Source organism: Episyrphus balteatus, chromosome 3 (assembly GCF_945859705.1).
Source record: "Episyrphus balteatus chromosome 3, idEpiBalt1.1, whole genome shotgun sequence".
NCBI lineage: Eukaryota > Metazoa > Arthropoda > Insecta > Diptera > Syrphidae > Episyrphus > Episyrphus balteatus.
In genome coordinates this window covers 44,052,149-44,075,864 of record NC_079136.1, presented here as the reverse complement: position 1 = coordinate 44,075,864, position 23,716 = coordinate 44,052,149, and the positions used below count along the sequence as shown (strand labels likewise).

The following is a 23,716-nucleotide window of genomic DNA, read 5'->3' as shown; positions in this document are numbered from 1 at the left end:
GAAGGGATTTTTTTTATATGTAGGTATATGAATTTTCTCGTAAATGACGAAGCTGATTTCGACCAAAATTTATAATGCGGAAAAATTAAAACAATCATTATATAAAAAAACACATTTTTTGAATTTTTAAAAAAATTTTTCAATTTTTTTTTTTTTGAAAAATTAATTTTTTTGAAAACGGATTAATTCGTTTTATATTTTTGAATAATATTTTCTTAAAAATGGCATACCTATCAATTTTTTTTAAGGATTTTCAAATTGGTTTTTTTTTTAAATGCCCTTTTATGCAAGAAATCAAAAAAAAAGATCATTTAAAACGGTGTTTAATTAATCATAAACCAGATTTTATTTTTTTTAGCAGAAGATATTTATGAAATCTTATATATAAAAATGAGTTCGTTAAGTGTGTGTGGCCGATAAACTCGCGTTTGGCTGGTCCGATTTTGGTAATTTTTTGTTTGTTTGAAAGGTATTAATATGTAGATGGTTTGTATAAAAAAAAATAATACCTTTTCTCCCACTTTCACATAGCTGTCAATTTGTACGAGTGAAAAAACACTCTTGCTTTTTAAAAAGTTTAACTAAGCTTTATTTGTAAAAAAATATATTAAGACAGGCTTTCAAAATAATAATTATCGTTTATAGTCTGTGATGCCTGTCAACGTTTGAATTTGCTTGAAGCAGACACTCATTGGGACTCAACGCTTCCTGGTGCATCTGTTTTGTCTTCGCCACATCATATTGTTCTCAGTAAATATAATCACATCTTATCCTTCAAATCCACTCGAACTTTAGATTAGGATTAGATGTGATGAGGATTAGATACACGGAATGCGCAGTGTGACATTAAATCCACATTTGGATTACTCAAATGAAAAAATGTATAATCAAGTTGTGATCTTTATTTAGGACACGTGTTTTGTTTGATGATTGCGGATTAGATTGGTTGCTCCAAATCGTGAAGAGCAAGATGTTCTTGATCAAGAAATACTACGCGGAAGGCAATACAATTGCGTTGAATTAAGAATATTTGTGCAAACCAATTCCCGAAGTATGACACTATTATGCAAGGTGTCATCAATCATAGTTGTGGTTTGTATTTCTTAGATGCACCCGATGGTACGGGAAAAACATTTTTGATATCATTACTTTTAGCATAAATACGATCTGAAAATAAAATTTGTACCGAGGAATAACGTGACATGCGTTATGGCAAGGATGGCATTTCGCATAAACATAGAAGCTCTGATCGTCTGGATAGTACGTAATTTTCTTAGATTTCGAGTAGTTTTTTTTTTCGTATAAGACCAGACAAGTACGTTAATCAAATAAAAAAACATAGTCTGATCATTATTGGCTGTGCTGCTATTTCAGGGAAAGGAAAACGCCATAGCTCCAGACCAAAACAAAAGGAGCTTGGGAACGTTTTGATTTTACGATTTCAGAATAGGCTCGAGACTCGAAGCATCTATATCTATGCAAGACTGGGTCCTTGCCATAAAGTTAAGAATGTCACGTTATTTCTCGATATACAAATTCAAGTATTGGACCGGTCTGATAATTCTCCCGGCATGAATTCCATAGGAAACGTCTTTTGGAGCTTATCCCTTATGTACGTTATTTTGTATCAAAAAGTATGAATTCTTTGACTTTTTTTTAAGGCAATCCGTATCTACATGATAAGGGCAGGTAAATGGGATAAAAAAAATTAAAGACATTTCGACAAAAACTTTAAAAATTCAGCAGCATGAACCAAAAAATTATATGTTTTCGCTTGGACCTAATAATATGGCAAGGCTTTTTGATACATTATAGTCCTGGTATATCCAATGAATTCAAAAACTCCGTTTGGTAATTTGATACATTGCTTTCATTTGTGACAGGGTCAACCGATTTGTAGGCAAAACATTGTGCATTTATATAGTTTAAAATTGTTGCATTGATTTCAGAAACATTTTTATTTGTTTTGAAGTGTAATTCGGCCTTCCGAATCAAGTGCCGCTATTCCATTAACTGCATAAATTACAACAAATTGGTTAATGTTCATTACAATAAACCAGTTTTTTTCGGTTTAAATGTATTTTCAAACAGGTTCTATTTTTATAAAAAGTACACTCAGCGAAGCGGGTGGGGGCTAGCTTGTTAATTATAAATATAAAATTTTAAGTTTTCCCTTATTTTGTATAGTTAAAAGCTTTAACATTAGAGTTACTTTTAACATAAGAGCAAGTACGTGCGACCCCACTGGTGCACTTTATTTCTTGCAGAACTATTTCATATTTTAAAAGTACTTTTAGCCAAGACTGTAAGGAAATGAAAAATTACTTTTGGAAACAATTTATCTGCACAGATTCTCTTAGAGTGCAGTTAGTGTACTGATATTTTGGGGCGCGTTGATTGTTGTGTTTTTTAATGAATTAAAGAAATTAAAAATTCTGTTGTTAGTGATAATTTTTATTCTCAGCATAAATTTTTATTTCTAAAGAAAAAAAGAGTGTGTGTACACTAGAGTGTCCGCAAGAAATCGATTTTCGAAATTTGGTCGGGGGAACCCCATAAAATGTTCCGCCTTTGCAGATTTTTAGATAGCCAAAATTTAAGCTCGATTGGATAAGTCTAAATGGTGCCGACACTCGCTCAAAGTATCAAAAATCTCTGTTTTTTCACTGTTTTTCGAAGAAAATTAGCTCTAGCTCCCAAACAGATGGGGTTATTTTCACTTTTTATATATTAAATGAAAGGTAGTGTTATTACACATAATTCAGATTCAAAATTTGTTTAGTTTTACAAAAAAAAAAGAATATTGTCATCAATTTAAATTTTCAGTACTTACCTCAAAAAGAGCTGAAGTGCAAACTCGATTGAAAATGAAACTTTTTTTTTACTGTTTTATTTAAAAAAAAAATCGAAACATTTAACAGATTTCTAAAAAACAAAATACTTAACATCGTGTTAAATTTCTTATACATAATTATTGAAGTAAATACTAAAAAATTTAATCAAGTGACTTACTTAAAGTAGTTTTGGAAGCATCAGGATATAATTTTCGGCACTCACTGACTACCTGAAGTACATATTGTTTTTGTTCCTCATCTTTAGTTAAAAGATTATTAAAATCGGTTATTAACTTGACTCAATTGGATTTTGCCCTAGTGCTTCTATCGTAGCAATAATTATGCGAGAAGCATTTCTATCAGATACCTTACATCGATCTAATAACATAGAAAGTTTCATTGTTAACAGCTCTTTCACCCCACGACTATACCTCATTTTCCTGCTACCCGATGGCCCAGAGGTTGCCTGAGATAGAGAAACATCCATTCTATCCCAATCCGCAGAATTCTGGCTATATACTTCTTCTTGAGCTTCCTCCTCCGTCCCCTGTGTTTCCGCGTCATCTTCAGTATCTTTTAAAATCAGTCAACATTAGCAAAGATCTAATTAAAATGATAATAATACTAAAGCTTACCAATATCAAATCTGAATTCTTCAATTCTGCGTTATTTTTCATTAATGGTCAAGGCATCTCGATGTGCTATATCAAAGAGATCGTCCATTTTCAACGCAAATTCTTTTATTTTATTTTTGGTGCTTTCAAGCGTTTTGTTTTTATTTCGTTGGTGATTTCTCCACTCATTGTAAAGTTTTTCTAATTTAACAATGGCATCTTTTTCATATTTTGTTTGAATTCTGGCTTTTTCCCAAAAAATATGTACCTCTCGAATGACAAGTCTTGCAGATTCCTTTAAATTTAATTTTACAATTCGCAAATTAAAAAATAGTGTTGACAAAACTTGACGATTTGAGGGTAATTTACACCCTGTAATTTGATGAGACGGATAGCCTACAAGAAAAATTTTTTCTCGGGTGTTTGCTGCCAATGCCATATCAACGAACACAAAATATATCTGGAAAACACTAACAATTCTTAAAACTTCTTTTAATCTTAAAACAAAAACGCAACAGAATTAATACTCACATTTTATTTTAAGTTAATTTATTTTATATACAAAGGAAAATTAGCAAAAAGCGAGAGTTTATCTTAATAAAATTATTGAACTACCAACGAAACGACTCGTGAAGCTTAAACTTCATAAAAAAACAACAAATATGTATTTTACAACTGCATTTTATTTTTTTTCTATAAAAAAAACGTAAATAAACAGAAAAATTATTTCTCTAAAATTTAATTTTTTTTCTATTAAAAGCTTAAATCCTGAAAATTCCATAACACTTCGTTGAATATCTTAAGATTTGTTTTAGTTTGTCACGACAATTGTGAACATTGAGTTAGCCCGATGTTAAAGCGCTCGCCTATCATTCCAGGCATAGAAGGTTCAACCCCCACTGGGTGCCCTTTTTGTTTTGTTTTTTTTTTCAGTCAATTTTACTCTGTGCTTCTATAATTGATAAAATTATTATATATTATTATATATAATACGAGAAGCACTTCAATTAGATAGGTAACATCAATCTATAACATAGAAAGTTTTATTTTAAATCGAGTTTGCACTTCAGCTCTTTTTGAGGTAAGTACTGAAAATTTAAATTGATGACAATATTTTTTTTTTTTTGTAAAACTAAACAAATTTTGAATCTGAATTATGTGTAATAACACTACCTTTCATTTAATATATAAAAAGTGAAAATAACCCCATCTGTTTGGGAGCTAGAGCTAATTTTCTTCGAAAAACAGTGAAAAAACAGAGATTTTTGATACTTTGAGCGAGTGTCGGCACCATTTAGACTTATCCAATCGAGCTTAAATTTTGGCTATCTAAAAATCTGCAAAGGCGGAACATTTTATGGGGTTCCCCCGGAAAAAATTCGACAAAAATTTTTTTCTATGGGAGTTGCGGTCACTCTAGTGTACACATGTACACGCGACTGAAGTTATACTTCTCATTCAGTATTATGTAAATGAATTTTATTTGATATTTTTAATTTCTATTATGAAGTAAATTATCCACACTTAGTTTTTTTTACATTTTTATCAAGTGAACAGTAAATTAATTCTTTCATCCTCCTTGCGTATATTTAGTTTTCAATTTATTCTGTGAAATTTACTCATGTTGTGCGGTTCAGAACGTACGGTTGATGGTTAACGAAAGTAAATGAATTGCGCATAAAATGTGCGATATGGTAATTTTATGAGAATTGTGTGTGCTTCAGCACAAGTAGTAGCAATATGGAACTTGCTCATTTGAATTCCGGTATAATCCGGTTTTTCGACTTTTTTCAAAATTCCGAGAAAATCGCGTTTGAAAGTTGGGGTAATTTTTTTTTTTTTTTTCGAAAAATCCCCGAATCTTGAACGCTCCTGGAAGCTAAACCGCTTGAGAGCAATTTTTGGGAGTGATGCCAAATGATAGCTTGTGTCATGGGCCTACGCTTTGCACATTATCAGATTTTTAAAAAATCGCCTTCCATGTTAAACCACCACATCATGCCTTTTTTTCAGAATCGTGCCTATTTCTTTTTAATTTTAAGTTCTCCCGGTTTGAGAACGCTTGGACCTACAGGGATGGGAGTTGTACCCAAATGTAGGTTAGAGTCCCTGCTACCTTTTGGCATCAAAAATTTTATTTTCATTTTCTTCATAATTCCGCGATATAGGCGTTGGAAGTTGAGGCGCGAAAAAACTTCTGGGAGCTGAACGTTTTGATCTAGAGACAGGGGAGTGGTGCTATATGAAAGCTTATATTCTCAGATACCCGATAGTGGTATAATCCGGTTTTTGTTTTTTTTCTTTTCAAAATTCCAAGAAAATCGCCTTTGAAAGTTGGGGTAAAATTTTTTTTCGAAAAATCCCTGAATCTTTGAACGCTCCTAGAAGCTAAACCGCTTGAGAGCAATTTTTGGGAGTGATGCCAAATGATAGCTTGTGTCATGGGCCTACGCTTTGCACATTGTCAGATTTTTAAAAAATCGCCTTCCATGTTAAACCGCCACATCATGCCTATTTTTTCAGAATCGTGCCTATTTTTTTTTTTACTTTTAAGCTCTCCCGGTTTGAGAACGCCTGGACCTACAGGGATGGGATTTTTACCCAAGTGTAGGTTAGAGTCCCCGCTACCTTTTGGCAACAAAAATTTTATTTTCATTTTCTTCAAAATTCCGCGATATAGGCGTTGAAACGCTTTGATCTAGAGACAGGGGAGTGGTGCCATATGAAAGCTTATATTCTCAGCTACCCGATAGTGGTATAATCCCGTTTTTCGATTTTTTCAAAATTCTGAGAAAATCGCTTTTGAAAGTGGGGGTAAAATTTTTTTTCGAAAAATCCCCGAATCTTTGAACGCTCCTAGAAGCTAAACCGCTTGAGAGCAATTTTTGGGAGTGATGCCAAATGATAGCTTGTGTCATGGGCCTACGCTTTGCACATTATCAGATTTAAAAAAAATCGCCTTCCATGTTAAACCGCCACATCATGCCTATTTTATCAGAATCGTGCCTATTTTTTTTTTTACTTTTAAGTTCTCCCGGTTTGAGAACGCGTGGACCTACAGGGATGGGAGTTGTACCCAAATGTAGGTTAGAGTCCCCGCTAAATTTTGGCATCACAAAAATTTTTTTCATTTTCTTCAAAATTCCGCGATATAGGCGTTGAAACGCTTTGATCTAGAGACAGGGGAGTGGTGCCATATGAAAGCTTATATTCTCAGCTACCCGATAGTGGTATAATCCGGTTTTTCGATTTTTTTCAAAATTCCGAGAAAATCGCCTTTGAAAGTTGGGGTAAAATTTTGTTTCGAAAAATCCCCGAATCTTTGAACGCTCCTGGAAGCTAAACCGTTTGAGAGCAATTTTTGGGAGTGATGCCAAATGATAGCTTGTGTCATGGGCCTACGCTTTGCACATTGTCAGACTTTTAAAAAATCGCCTTCCATGTTAAACCGCCACATCATGCCTATTTTTTCAGAATCGTGCCTATTTTTTTTTTACTTTTAAGTTCTCCCGGTTTGAGAACGCGTGGACCTACAGGGATGAGAGTTGTACCCAAATGTATGTTAGAGTCCCCGCTACCTTGGCATCAAAACATTTTTTTTCCATTTTCTTCAAAATTCCGAGATATAGGCGTTGGAAGTTGGGGCGCTCACTTTCAGCTCAGCTCAAATGAGCTGAGCTATGGTACCTAGCTCAAAAGTGAGCTAGCTCAAATTTGAGCTGAGCTGTGAGCTGAGCTGAAATGTGAGCTTTTTGCAACCCTGGCAACTTGCCACATGGAAATTACCACATGCAACTTGTCACATGCAACTTCCCACTAGAACTTGCCACACGCAGCTTGCCACATGCAACTTGCCACACGCAACTTGCCACATACAACTTGCCACATGCAACTTGCCACATGCAACTTGCCACATACAACTTGCCACATGCAACTTGCCACATGCACATGAAACATGTAACTTGCAACGTGTTGTGTGTTTTATGTTTGCCGTACTGCGGCGTAGTGCATTTTTAAATACTAAAGTACTGCCTACTCTAAAGGTGAAACGACAGCCCTGCTACCCAGGGTGATCGCGTCATAATCCCTTTGACATTCTTGTCAAAAAGTAAATTTTCATACTCACCCTCCCATAAGAAGTATAACTTCAAAAAAAATTATATCAACTTCAAATCTATTTACCGTTAAAAATTTCATTTACTACGTTCAGATTAACAGATATTATGCAACTTTCTAAAATCTCTTTGCTGACAATTTCAATTGGACAAAGTATAGTTACGTAACTGCTATAGAATAGAATCATCTTGATTATTTACATAAGAACTACTAATTGGTTCATACAGTAACATTGACTTGCGGAGACAGAAAATACGATTCAATAGCAATAATGATGTCAATATTCGGATCGTAATACCTGTCACGTCCAAATACATTGTACTAATTAATAATTAAAAATAGTTCCTAGTTATTAAATACGTTTTCGTGTGATATATAAATCAGTTCCGACGAGTGTTTGATGGTCTTGTCAATTTATTGCCAAAAGGAGCATTAATTGTGTATATGCCAGTTTGCGAATGATATTTATATTTTCTTGCCAACATGTCCTATCCAATAAATAAAGCAAACACGACTTGTGAGTTGTGAGTCAAACAACTTATTAGAGATGAATATTGAATAGTCTACTCCTTTCATATTGGATCCTTCTAGATTTTTCGATGAAGATGAAATAGAAGTTGTAGATGCATTAATTGGAGAGGATGAAAAAGTCAGAAAGGGGATCAAGTTCATGTATACATTTCCAAGAAATGCAATTTAAAAAATTGTAGTTAGACATGATTTCTTTTTGAAGTGATAACTTTTTTAGTATCGTAGTGATTTGAAAGAAGATGAAACGAAAAAGCGACAGGAAAAATGAATTGATTATAACTTTTTTGTTTTAATAGAAAGATAAATGAAATAAACTATAATTGTGCAAAATTTCAATTTCATATTCAATATCCTGAGATAACGGTAAAAAGATGTTCTTTTTCAAAACACTTTTGATATAGAGCACACAAACACACACTTTAATACGCATGCTGTTAATATTACGTTGCATTTTATATATCACACATAACGGTAAGTGCTCTACACGTTACACAATCTTGAACTGAAAAACTTGAAAAATACGTCAAAACACGTGTAGAGATCTGTTCATCGGCAACCAGCCATTAGTCAGTGTAGGCAGTACCGTAATCTCAGTTTGAAATTTCGACATAGTTGGCTTTAAAAAATTCTTACATTTTTTGTAGGCATAGTAGAAACATGATTGATACGTCATATAAAAGGTGAAATAAGCTTTTAGATGATATAAAATTTATCATTGGTAGTAATTTAAAAAAAATATATTTAATGGTGTTAGAAGAGAAAAATGAATGATATTTTGCTTTTTTGATGAAAAGTGATTTGGTTCAAAAAAAATCTAGCTCTTTTTGTAGATGTTGTATAGACATGGTCGATACAAATATTTTGAGCTGAAATAATAAGCTTTCAGATGATATAAAATTTATATAGGTTGTCATATAAAAAACCGATTTAAAGGTGATAGAATAAAAAAAGGTAGATTTTTTCTATTTTTTTTTTTTTTTTGCAAGAAAAATGTTTATTTAAGGTTTCACTTCTACCACATGTGAATTGCACACATTATTTTTTTTTTTTTTTTCAAATATACTTCAAAGCAAAAATAAATAAAATAAATACAAATTTAAATCGAAAAAAAAAATTCAAATAAAATATACGAATAAAAAATAGAAAAAAAAAAAAACAATTTAAGAGTACAAATTACCATATTTGTACCTAATTCTTATAAAGGAATTTAAAGATTCATCTCACCTTTTTGAAATTTATGATCATCACAAAATTTACTCAAAAATTTCCTTGCACCAGCCACATTATTTTGAAAATGAAAAACTTTATCTTTAGGTAAACAGCGCTCCGTATAACGATCAAAGCATTCCATTCCACGTTTAAAAACTCTGAAATAATCAAATAAAGTTAATCAAAAATTAGTACCTGCCTAAAAAATTTTATGTTTCAATTTAATCAGAATTTAAACCCTAAAATTGTTTTTTTTTTGTTTTTAACGAAAGTGAAGATAGCAAGTCCTAACTTTTTTCATATTATTGCAAACTATACCAAGTTTAAATGCCTAACTGGGGCTTTACAGGATTTCTCCCAATTATAAATGCTATTATTGTACATGAATATTTAATTAAGTTAATTCATGTTCATAATGAGTTTAATAATGCAACTTTTGAAGATGAAAATCCTTTGTCAAAGAATTTATCATTAACATTTATAATATTTAATTTATCAATTTTAAAACCTCTGCCTGAGTCATTATCTGCTTTGAATGTCAAATACATTTTTAACAAAGCCGATTATATTTGCATTAACAATTACATATATTCAAGTATTTGATTGGGATTCGAAAAATATTTAATGCACACATTTTGCATTCAAATTTTATTTAAATCATAAATGGAAAGCAAATGCATTCAAAAAAATTATTTTTTTACAACCATGATAAAGATAAGGAATCTTTCATTATTAGGATTCTACTCTAAGCTCCTCGCATGTTTAAAAAAATTATTCGTGCATTCGATCACCGAATTTGAAAATTGTGCCTCAAGAAAGCCACTTTGGGCTATCTTGCCCCATTGTAACTAAAGATTTGATATTGAAAAAAAAAGTAAAAACAGCTTGCATAATTTGTTTCAGATCTAAGCCCATTTCTTCATGGAATTACTCTTCTTCTTATTTCCATGAATTGTTCACAATTTAAATCACAATTGCATCGATGTTTTTCGATATGATTTTTCTACTCTCATCGAAGATACATTTTTTCGGAATTTCTATTATAAGATAAAAATAAAAAAATGTTGAGGATAGAGTTTCAGTGTGTTGCCTCTGAATTATGAAGAAAGTTGTCAACAATTTCTCAATAACACATCATTTTGGACTTTTGACAAATGACACGCTCTAGACGTTGCCTGTCTATACTTTTGTAGGTATTTCACAATTATTATTATAATTCCACAACCCACAACAGATCTTATACACCAACACAATGTCTGACACTAAACAAAAATCCCAGAAAAAGTAATTGGCAAAATGTCTATAGAAGTGGCCACCATTCTGAAAGGAGAGCCCTGACATAGGTCAGGGCTTGCTTAAAAGCGCAAGTACCTACCTACTTTTGATATCACTAAGCATTTCTGCTTGTTGGAAACCTCGAAACAGATGTCCTGACTAAAGTCTGCATTCAAAGAATCTGAACAGACAAAATTGCAGACCCTTTTTAGTAGCAACACTCTTTATGAAAGACGACCAACTCAGCTACTTATCCAATAGAATACAGCTCACTGTGGTCTTGAAAACGCGGCAGGTTTTATAAAAATGGATCCCAAAAGTAATGATGCAGATTTGTTCGAAATGATCTCAGGATTCCAAATTTGTAAATTTCAAAATCGTACCTGATCCCTTTTTTGAGTAATAGGCATTATACATATATATACATTTGACTCAGAATGGGGGAAAAAAATTTAACAAAAAACAAAAGCACATTATAATGTCCTATACCTTTTTGGAAAGCTAGAATATACTCCTTGAATTTGATGTTTATTTGAAGTTAATTGAGTAAATAGTTTTTGAGAAATTTAATTTCAAAGTCAAAATTTAAAAAAAGAAAATAATTTTTTGTATTTAAGTTAATTTTTTTTAAATTTGAACCTTGTAGCAAGTTTTTTTTTTAAATTGACTGTTCTATTTAGTTCTTAGTCAAATCCTTAAAAATAAATGCAAAAAACTATTCTAGTTTTTCAAAAATGGAAAAAATAGATAGGCACTTTTATATTTGTTTTATTTGTTCCTAAGGAAAAAATTGTATAATGGTTATTTAATCAACAGATTTGTAAGTTCTAATCACACTTAGTGTGACTCAGAATCAACCCCAAGAACGTAGTGGTATTTTGGCTCCTTTTTTGAGGTTTTTTTTGTTCATTTTTGGTGTTTTTTTTTAATGTTTTTTTTTTTGCCATTTTTAGAGTTTTTTATTTTTTTTATTTTTATATTTTTTTAAATTATTTTAACAACTTTCTGAATATTTCAGGACTATTTTTGAAATGTAAGAGTTATATATTACGTATATCAGAAAAATATTCCACATAACATAGATTTCACGACAGCTAAGGTCCTCAGGGACCACAAAACCGTTTCTCGATTTTCATCGTAAGAGCCATTTTCCATGAATCCAGAAGACGTCCTGATCAGCAGCGTGTTACAGTGGCCTTTTTTTCCAATTGATTTGAGGCTAATTCTTTTTTTATTTGAAAAAAAATTTAAAAATAGCTAAAAAAAATTTGGAGAAAAGATACATTTTTCCTTAAATCTTAAAAACTAAGATACTTTTAAACATGCGGTTTTTCGTTTTTGACTTAAAATCAATGAGAGCATTGATTTGTGTAAAAAAAATTACCCTTTATTAAAAACAAATGAATAAAATAAACTTAAAGAAAAAAAATTTTTTTTTTTTTAATAATATCTTTAAAATTAAATTTCTCAAAAACTATTTACTCAATCAACTTCAAATAAACATCAAATTCAAGGAGTATATTTTAGCTTTCCAAAAAAGTATAGGACATTATAATGTGCTATTGTTTTTTGTTTAATTTTTTTTCCCCCATTCTAAATCAAATGTATTTACATATATGTATAATGCTTGTAACTCAAAAAAGGGATCAGGTACGATTTTAAAATTTACAAATTTGGAATCCTGAGATCATTTCGAACAAATCTGCATCATTACTTTTGGGATCCATTTTTATAAACCCTGCCGCGTTTTCAGGACCACCGTGAGCTATTACGGAAGATGTCCCAGCAACTTTGTGGATGAATTAACTTTCAAGAACGGCTCAATCTCTTCAAAAGCTAATTAAGCAACTTAAAGTAGATTATAAAAGACTGCATAAGGCAAAATATATAGATAGAAATTTCATGCTTGTGACATGATTTTTATTTCAACCAATTTTAACATTCAGTTTAAACTCGTATATTTGCAACAACATATGTAATTGAAAATATATTTCCCAGAAAACTATACACCAGAAATAAAATTTAATTAGATTGACTATTTTTGCATGGCGTTGTATAATTTTTCCACAAAATTTTATTCCACCACACGATTTCTAATTAAAATGTAATTACGAACTCATTATTATACATTTTCCTCGAAATAAATCCTCAACTGACCTTGAGCAAAAAAAAATTAATAATAAAAATAATAACAAAAAAAAATATATCCTATTCTTTGTTTGGGTCATTATGATTCCTACTGGGGTGATTCTTTATCTCTTAATTTTGGTTAGTATAGCTTTCACCAAACCCAAGAATTTATTTTATTTCAAATATCTTAACAGAAGAAAAAACCAATTCCCAAGGAATGTATTTAGGCCAGAAAAACGAAATAATGAGATAAATAATATCAAGTAGATTAGGTATAACAAATTACATATGAAAACCTTGAGATTAAGTGTCATGGAATCAGGGCTTTAAAAAAGTATTTCTTTTCAATTGCATTTGCGTTTCATTTACAAATTAAAAAATAAAATGTTTTTTGCAAATGAAAATAAAATGCACGGCTGGGTCGCACGAACTTGCTCTTAGGGTTTCAAGTTGCTAGAATTTGTAGGACTTTTAATAGAAAAAATTATTCAAATTGCCCAATTTGCAAGAATGCAATTTCATTTGTTTTATTAAGATGCATTTTTAGAAAAAAAATTTCAAAATCGTTAGATCCGTTTTTTTTTAAACTAATTTTCTATGAATAATTTTTTTGAAAAAAAATTTTAAAATAAAATTGGTATGCCCTTTTGTAGAAATCACTAATCAACATGTAAAACCAAAATTTCAAGTTTTCAAAAAAAAAAAAATTTTTAATCCAAAAATCAATTTTTCTCAAAATTTTATTTTTGGTTATAATAAATAAATGAAACAAATGGTTTGAATGTGGTCCTAAGACTGAATTACTTTATTTACTATTTTTATTTCTTAAGGTTAACAACAAGTATGCTGATTTTTCTCAAAATTTTATTTTTGGCTTAATATTAAAATTGTATAAATGCTTTTTTTACAAAAAGTTTCACCCGTATAAACTTAGCATGACAACTTTTGAAAAGTTAATTTTTTTTGGCTCAGTAACTGCCACATAATTGGCGTGTTTATGCCGTGAAGTCAAAAAAATTGCCGCGCGCTTAGTTTAGTCAGAATCGGTAAACCAAGGTTTGTCATGCTAACTTTATATAAAGTTAGCATGACAACTTTTAATTTTTGATCAATTTCAATTTTTTTTTCGCTAATTATTTAAATTTTAATTGCCGTAATTATGCCGTGAAATCAAAAATAATATATCTCTTTTGGTTTTCTCAAAAAAAAAATAAAATCTATTTTTTGTTAACCCTATTCCATATAAAGTTAGCATGACACACCCTGTATCTCTTAAATCCTTGGTCAATTTTTAAAATTTTTTGGCCAATTAATTGCCGCATTGGGTTAATATAAAAACTGTAAACTCAAAAATATTGCCGCGCTTTTGGTTTTTTTCAAAAAAAATTAAAAACTGTTTTTGACCTCATATCGTATAAAGTTAGCATGACAAACCATCTATTTCTTAAATCCTTGGTCAATTTTAAAATATGTGATCTTTTAAAGGAACTATTTTCTAACCAGAATCAACAAACATTTTGAAAATAGATGGTTTAACTCGAGAGAAAAAAAATTTTATGCAAAAGTTAAAAATTTCCCATACAAATTTGTATGGGGAAAGTATGAACCTAGAGGCACGGGTTAATGACCTCCAAAAAAAATTCCCTTTACTTAGGTCCTAGACTTTCGATCTGGGGGGTGTCTCCCCCGAAAACATCACTTTGGGAAATAACGGACACCCTAATATGTACATAGGTACCTATGGAACTAACAATTTCGCTTTTATAATGATCCATTTGATTAATTTTACCCATGTAAAATTCCTTTAAAACTCCAAAGTCACTCTTATTGCATTTCAAGAAGTACCTTTTAAAACTCCGATTACCATTCTTATCAAGAATCGATAGTGTTATTCGTTCCTATAAGTGTACCAGAGAATACTTATTATTTTTTTTGTATAATACATTAGGGTGGTCCCTAGAAAAAAAAAATTTTAGGACGCCCGCCCTCTAGATTGGTTCCAAATCAATTTTTTTCAAATTTTTATTCCTAACCCTTCTATCAGTTCTTAAAGGCGTTCTAAAATGACGTTCTAATAAAATCGCGTGCGGACTACTAAAAACTCTAGGAAAAAACTGAAACAATTGGAATGAATCCGCGAAATTTCATGGGTGATCGTTTTTTTTTTTTTTTTGTAAAAACTTTGCGACTTCCTTAATTTTCACCAAAATTTAAAATTTTACCTACAACTTTACACAAAAAAAGCGCGAATTAAATTAACTTAAATACAAAGACCTTCCAATATGAAGGTTTTGCTCTTTTTGCTCTTATAAAGGCTTACAGAAACAACACTATTAAATCTTTAAAAAGAGGTTGTCTGTAAAGCCGGTTTACGTGATAACGTCATCAGAAAACAGGTTGTGTACTTTTGTTTAAAATGAGTCAATTGAAGCGTTTACTTTTTTCAAACAATCATTATTTACAAGAAAAAGCTAAAAAAAAAATACCTTTTTTATTTTCTCATTATATTAATTTTTTTATTGCTTACAAAAAAAAATTATGCAATTTAAAAGCCAAGTATTTCTTCTTAAGAATAAAACCATTTTTAAATTTTTTACAATGCGCAAAAAGTATAAAAATAATTTATTGGAAACAATCATTTTCATCAAAAAAAAGCAAAGAAAACATGAATTTTTATCTTCTCACGTCATTAATTCCATTTTTTTTCCTAAAAAATTTTATACCATCTGAAAGCTTAATATCTTAACTCAAAATATATATATCGATCAGATCTATGAGACATCTACAAAAAGAGCTAGAATTTTTTGAACTCGATCAAATTTCATTAAAAAAAGCAAAAAAAAAACATTTATTTTTATGTTCTCAGGCTATGGAATCAATTTTTTTGTTTGAAAATCTATAAAAAAAAAATTACCATGTGAAAGCTTATTATTTCACCTTTCAAATGACGTATCAATCTCATTTCAAAGATGAATACAAGAGAAGTTAGAATTTTTTAAAGTCAACCATGTCGAAATTCCAGACTGAGATTACGGTACTTCCCACACTGGTGTTTTGAGGTTTTTCACAAGTTTCTTGATTTAACATTGTGTAGCTTGTAGTTAGTCTACCGTTATGTGTGATATACCAAATGAAAGGTAATTGTATCAGAATGCTCATAAAAGTTTAATAAAATTTCTATCTGCTCTTTGTCAAAAGTTATAACCTGTTGAATTCTAAAATTTTATTTTACCGTTATCTCAAAATTGTGTTTACGGAAATGATTGAAACTTCGTACACATATAGTCGTAGTCATGGTCTATCATTACTCCATATACTTTATTCCTGTATCTATTAAAGAAAAAAAGATAAAAATAAAAAACGATGAAAATCGGTTAAAAACGGTAAAAAAACGTGTTTTTTAAAAACTTCTTTCTTCCGTTATTTAATCAAAACTCACTAAACGTTTCCAATTTTGCACATGTATGCATAAGGCCAAAACCTACATGCCCTATAAGTTTGAGATTTTTTTAACGCTCCAAAAAAAAGCTAAAAATCAAAAATTACCCAAAAATACCCCTAAAAAACAAGGTGTTTTTCAAAAATTCATATTTCGAAACGCAGAGTGTTGGAAAAAAATCCGTATCAGACGCCTAATTTTTTTTTCCCTCATCTTTCACCTGGCATCTTTAGAATTGTCAAAAAAAATTTCCATTACTAAAAATCATCATTTTGTCATAGCCCCAACACGTGTACAACGTTCAAACAAAACGTTCGTTAGTTTAAAAATTTTTTTAGAATTTTTTCTTGAATGCAGTTATTCTTAAATTAATCTCATCTATCTATAGCAAAAAAATCAACTCTCTACGACTTCGCGTTTAGATTTTAGCCCAAATTTCATCTTTCCGTTTTACCCATGTTTACCCTATTAAATGACGGAATTTTTAAAAAATCCTTCATTTGGATTAAGCTTTAGGTTATTATCTTTCAAATAAGCTATAGAAGATTTTTGTATCTCTAATAGTTTATTTTTAATTTTTAATTGAATTTTTTTTGCCGCACTGCGAAAGTGCGAGAGTGTAACGCTAGAAAATGGCGTCACTTTTTTGTGGTGGCTGCCATGGTTCATCGATTTATAAGACGTTATCACGTCAAAAATTGTTTTTAATAAGAAGGCAAATACTTGTCAACATCATTATAGTGTGTTTCATGTTTATAGAGGTTTTTTCACTGCCAACATGTGATTAATAAATTTTATTGGTAAAATATCTGTTTTGATGATTATTATGAGCCATATCTAAGTATAAGAAAGCTTAAGATCAGATTATTTCGATGGCACTTTTGGAATGCATTTTTTCTAACCATATTTGCCTCATAAATATGACAATGTTATACCACCTTTCATTTATTATCAATTTTAATATTAGGGATATTATTTAATTACATTTTTTAAATGTCTTAATAATTGAATAATTCTTTCTAAGAAATTCGTTTACATTTTGCTTATTAATTAAGGTAAGTCGATAAAATTAACCATTGAAACTCTTATTTATAGTCAACAAAAATTCTGAGAACTGATCTAAAACCATCATTTTGAGAGCTGATTTATTTATTGACATAACTGAATTAATGGAAAAAATTGTCACAAAATACCTATGCTTGGGCAAAAGAAGGAGGGTAATGATAAGTAATTGATATTGAAAATAATAAATAATTAAGACTAAATTAAATTGATTAAAGAGTTTTACAACTTTTGCAAATACTTTCCCATTGACTCTGACAAGATAATAATAAAACTTAGCTTAGGCTTAAATTCTTCGTGGTAGAATGGCAGAAATGATGGTTTAAAGTTTAGGTAGATATGGTTTTCGGTCGCTGGGGAACTCCTTTTTTTTTGGCCTGACTACGGTGAAACCAAAAGGACGGTATGTACCTACGTATGTATATGGTTATATGTGATATCATTCTTCTGAACCACTTATAACAATTTGACCAGCGCAGCATCTTTGGAAGCGTCTTGCTCGCCTGCTAGATAATAGTACAGTAAAAATAGACTTTTTAATACTCTTATTAGGTTCGCTTGTAAATAACTAACTAACTAACAATGTAATAAAATCTTGTAACTAAGTTTTGACCCACTTTCACTTATCGTATGGAACTGAAACTTTGTAGGTAGGTACATATATATGTAGTTCCGATGACAACACACTATTTTGGTTTTTCGGACCCTGGGGAGGGGCATTGGGGGGGTCTAAACACCCCAAATCAATTTAATCCTTCTTCCAATTATCGTATCGAAATGAAACTTTATACATATATGTAGCTCAGATGACTTTACAATGGTTTTGAGGTCCGGGCCCTGCGGAGGGGCATTGGGGGTCGAAACACCATAAATCAAAATTAGCTTACTTCCAATTATCTCAGATAAGTATATAGTTTAAAAAACTAAAAATACGCTTGTATCACACACTAAAAACTATAAAATAATTTAATTGACTTATTGGAAATGGTTAGATCAAAAAGCGTAGAGCGCTATTTTGTTGCGTGTAGTTTTATAAAGTTTGAACAAAGCGCTCGACACTTTTTAGATTAACCATTTCCAATAAGTCCCAATAACAGCTGACATATATTTTATTAATTTTTAAAACGTGGTAAAAAAGTTTTGGTTGGTATAAGAATTAAGAATCTAAATATGTAGTGTACAAAATTATTTAAAGTGAAAGGGTGTTTTTTTTTTTAAGAAATGATGAAATTCGAAATTCTAACCACAAAAACTAGGAAAAAATGGTTACACCAATAAAAATTGGTAAAAATATTTCATTTATAACAGTAACCAAGAACCCAAACAGTCTATAAATATATTTTAGGTTAAAAGGTGTGTTTTTTTTTGGAAAATAGGGAAAATCCGCGATTAGTCCGATAAAATCAATGGTAAAAAAGTTACCTTACGAAATGTATTAAAAATGTTGTCTTTTCCATGGTCAATTTAATTCAATTCAAATTTATTAAGACATATAAAAATCAGTACATTTGCTTAAAATTACGTTAACATATAGTGGCCGACTTTAATAAATATGTCTAGCAATAAAAATAAGATTTATTTATAAATTTTTAAACCATAAAAAAGCATAATAAGCAAAAACAAGAAAATTCATAAGTGTACGCTTGCTACCGGCATAAATCCCCGTCTTTTCCATGGGAATTACGAATAAAGTAAAACCATAAATGTTTTTCATCTGAAAGGGTGTTTTTTTTTTGTTTAGAGAAAATATTTATATATTTGAAAAAGCAATTATGTTACTTTAAAGATAAGAAACAAGAATCTAAAGTGTCTATTAAAATATCATGGTAAAAAGGTTGTTTTTTTTAGTGAAAATAAAAATGATGGGTCACCCTAACGAAATTTGGTGAAAACATTGAATTTGGGATAGAAAGCAAGAATAAAGAGTTTTCATAAAAAAATTTAGGTGAAAGGGTGTTTTTTTCGAAGAGACAGTAAAATCTGTAATTCGTCCCAAAAAGCTAATAACACTGGTCAACAAGGTTTTTGTTACAGACGCCAAGATATACTTTTCTATAGGTTTTTTGGGTGCTGAGCTCGAATCCGAAGTCAGAACAATTCTATCACATCAGGTTTTTGAGATAATCCCGTTAGAAAATCGAAAATACCGCTTTTTACCAGTTTTCGAGATTATTTCATAGCTTTTGGTTTTTTTTTTTTTGAAATAAATTTGTAAGGGTTTCTAATAGAACTACATCTGGTCTTTCTAAATCCGTTTAAATCTTTTAAATATCTCTTTTCTTCTTTGAGAAATCTGAAATTGAAATCAACGTGTTTGGTATATCTAATGTTTATTTGCTTTTAATAGCAAATCTCAAAATGTTCTTTGCCAATCGCTTTCAAATTTTGACACAACGTTCCATTTAGAATCTCGCAAGTTTTTATATTTGCGAAGGTGGTGAATCGCGGTGAGATACATCAAAGCGTGACCGTGTCAGATAGTTATACTAAATAATTACTAGTGAGAAAAATATAATTTTTTTCTTGTTAAAAACAAAATAAGAACTTACTGGAATGTAAATGCAACGTTGTGTCAAAATTTGAAAGCGATTGGCAAAGAACATTTCGAGATTTGCTATTAAAAGCAAATAAACATGAGATATACCAAACACGTTGATTTCAATTTCAGATTTCTCAAAGAAGAAAAGAGATATTTAAAAGATTTAAACGGATTTAGAAAGACAAGATTAAGTTCTATTAGAAACCTATACAAATTTATTTAAAACAAATAACCAAAAGCTATGAAATAATCTCGAAAACTGGTAAAAAGCGGTATTTTCGATTTTCTAACGGGATTATCTCAAAAACCTGATGTGATAGATTTTTTTTGACTTCGGATTCGAGATCAGCACACCAAAATCCTATAGAAAAGTATACCTTTGTTTCTGTAACAAAAAAAAAGTTTAATTTTGTTGACCAGTGTAATTCATTCATAATTTGATGACAAATTAAACGTTTATACTTAAATTCTTAGACGTTTTACACGAATCATTGGCTTTTTGGGACAAATTACAGATTTTACTGTCTCTTCGAAAAAAACACCCTTTCATCTAAATTTTTGTTTATGAAAACGCATTTTTAGTATTTAACCTCCGAGGTGATGTGAAAAAAGTACCAATTTAAAAGAAATTCTTTTTCATTGGCTAAACAAAGGGAATTTCATAGCTAAGGCTTGACGTAGGTATGTACTTTTGCTGATTTCATTCAAATCCTTAGCTTTGTATGAAGGAACACAAGTGCTTGATGAGTGATTGATTGATTGCTACACTTGGTTGATTAAAAACTAGTTTTGTGAGGTTACAATGAAACAAAGTTGCATACAAAACTCAACATTGATTGAAGTGTATCTTGATGTTTATGTTTTTGATGAAGCGGTTAACATTTTTGTTTAGTATTTTGTGTGTTAAAAAAATTTAAATGTTTAGAATAAATCAATAAATGAAAATAAATATTCACAAGTGCCAGACAATGAGCAATTTGATCGAAACTTATAAAAGAAGATGGGGGATATAATATGTATATAGACCTTGGGTCAAAGGCTTACTGCCCTCAAAGTGGAAAATTAGAGCTTCCAGTTAGTATAAATAAAATTTGTGAATTTTTATGAGTGAGAGTATTTTGACGTGGGAAGTTTATATTTGTTTTTAATACAATTTTTTAGGGCTTATTTCATGGGGGAGGCAAAAATCTAAAGAGCAGACGGTCAACTAAAACCTTCAGTGTTGCTGATTATTTTTTTCTATTTTAGCCCCCTCTGACCTATGAAATTTGTATTCAATAGCTTTTTAATTTGTTATAAAAATACTTGTTTGTTGTTTATAAAAATGATGTAAATTAATCTGTCTGTTGATTGTTTATTTGTTTTGCAAAAAAAAAACACCACTTGGCTAATTCAGGCAAATATAAAATTGTTTTAAGTTTATAATGAAAAGTACTCTTTGCATTCAATTAGTACTCATTAGAATCAATTTATAAACGTTCTACCGTCTGTGCACGAGGAGATTTATTTTAATTAGAAAAATAAAGGTTGTTTCATTTTCAGTCCATAGAGGATTACTACATAGGTACCTTTATTTAAATAACAAGGTTAATTAAAAGTGGATTAATAAATTATACTCATTAAAAAAAAAAAAAAAAAACAAAGCTATTGAAAATCAAACCAGGAAATTAATTAAAAAGGTTTTAATTTTTTTTTTTTTCAAAATACATGTTTTGTTCGTGATAACTGATAAGCTTCTTAATACATTATTTCTAAAAATGTAGTCTATATAATTAACAAGTAGAAACAAATTCTATCACAAAGTTCATAATTTCCTTAAATATGTATGATATTGATATGCCATCTCCAGTGGCGTACGTTGAGTCGCCGGGGCCCCGCACAGTGGGCCCATATGGCCTTAGGCGTCTCAAAAATCTGTAACTTTGTTGTCTTTTGTGATAATTGCTTCAAATTTGGTATATAATGCCTTTGATATATAACGAATCATTCAACTTACTTTTTTTTGAAATTAAAATTGATTTTAAGCTTTTAAAAATTAGTCAAAGTTCAAAAAGTACGATTTTCGCTTGATTTGGGTATTTAAAAATATCTGTAACTTTTTTGTCTCCTGATATAATTAAACCAAATTTGGAACATATAATCTTTAATGTATCAGAAATCATTGAGCGTAGTTTTTTTTTAAATGCAAATTATTTTTGAGCTTTGAAAAGTTAGGCAAAGTTCAAAAAGTACAATTTTGGCTCGATTATGGCGTTCCAAAATCTGTCATTTCTTCGAGTCTGAAAATAATAAACTCAAATTAGGAATATATTACCTGAAATGTTTAATAAATTATTTGACACACTGTTTTTTTAGCTAATAATTTTATTTAAGTATTAAACGTTTATTGAAAGCTAAAAAAAATACGATTTTGACTAGGCTAGAACGTCTCAAAAATCTGTAACTTTTGTATCTTAAAAGATTATTTTCTCAAATATTGCAAAATAAGATAAAACTGGTTTCTTAATTTTATAAAGGCCTTCCTTTCGTGTCTTAAAATTACTCAATTATTTTTATGAGTATAAAATAAAGAAAAAATACATTTCAATGTAGTTTGTTTGTGTTACGTTATTTTATTGAAAAATTATAAGAAAAATATTGATTATACTCATTTTAAATAAAATCGTTTGTAAGGCAAAGTGAAATAGTCGAAAAACTACGCTTTTGAGAAAAGAGCAAAAAAAAGAAATCACAAAAAAAAAACTGGTTGTCAATTTTCACGAAAATCCTTCTTAATTAATTTTGAAAATCTTCGAGTAAAATCAAAATCAGTAAATAAAATCTCTATGTAACTTTTTCCATAGATGAAATTTTTTTCAACAATTACAATATTAAATTCTAACATTTTTCTGCTACCTTGGACTTTTTCTAATAGTACAAATATCTTCAATTTCGGGTGCATATACTAAGTCTAACAGCCCACAGCAAATTTTGAGAGTGGAGGTATAACCAAAATGTGAGTATGCAGTTTTATAGCCCTATGCGTTTTAATAACGAATTCAAAAGTCTGGCAGCTTTAAATCGCAGCTTTATATGGTTTCCGAGGGGTTAAATATCGGGAGTTTTCCAATTAATGTGAGTAGGCTAAATTAACACAAAATCACATTCTAAATATAAGGACTGATGCTCTGTCATTCCCCCAAAGCCTGAAGACATCAATCTTGACAGTGCGATCAATAGAACTCAAGATATGTATTGAAACAGGTCAGGATGCACCAAAATACGTTTTTTTGTACTTTGTCTTTCGACAGATATATCGTTCTCTATCAAAGAAAAGCAGATAAAAGCAGCCAATTCTTTTTGTATCTTTTAGTACATAAACCAAAGAACAAAATTGTGAAAAAAAGTAGACAGCGGAAGACAGCGGAAACATTTAAAACTCAATTCGAAATTAAAAAACTGCAAATAAAAGCTTATTGTGTGAAAAAAAATAATATTAATTAAAAATATATTTTAAAAAATTTTTTTTTCAGCAATATAAATAGCAGTTAAAATAAGCTTTCGAACGACATACAACACTTATATAATTTATTCAAATATAGTTTTGAAAACGTATCGGGAACATTTGCTTTATTTTGTTACTCAAACAAAGTATTTTCAAGTGGAGACTTCAGATACAATTTTGTAATAGAGAAACTCATTTTGAAAATCAAATTTCAATGAAAACATATAGATTGACTTTCCCTTGATTCATTTCCGTAAAGAAATTACCAAAAATTAAAATTTCATAAAAACCATTTTTGAGACGCAAATTGTCCTTTGGGCCCATTGTGTCCCGGGGTAAGACTAAATTTTGGGGCTCCTTTAATATTTGGGGGCCCCTTAGATACAAAAAAAAGTACGTATACGCAATAGGTTTTTTTTTTGTATGGCTTATTTACTTTTAGGTTTATTTTAATGTTTTAATATGTTCGTAATGCACTTTGCT

The 23,716-nt window shown here is 30.1% G+C and overlaps 1 protein-coding gene across 1 annotated transcript in view; it reads right to left on the bottom strand.

The window, feature by feature from the left end:
* The window catches only part of LOC129915836 (uncharacterized), a 55,299-nt gene that overhangs the window by 8,674 nt on the left and 22,909 nt on the right, over nucleotides 1–23,716 (bottom strand). The window contains exon 2 of the mRNA XM_055995528.1: nucleotides 9,320–9,462. Within this exon, the coding sequence (XP_055851503.1) occupies nucleotides 9,320–9,462 (143 nt within the window). The remainder of the gene's footprint in view (nucleotides 1–9,319; nucleotides 9,463–23,716) is intronic.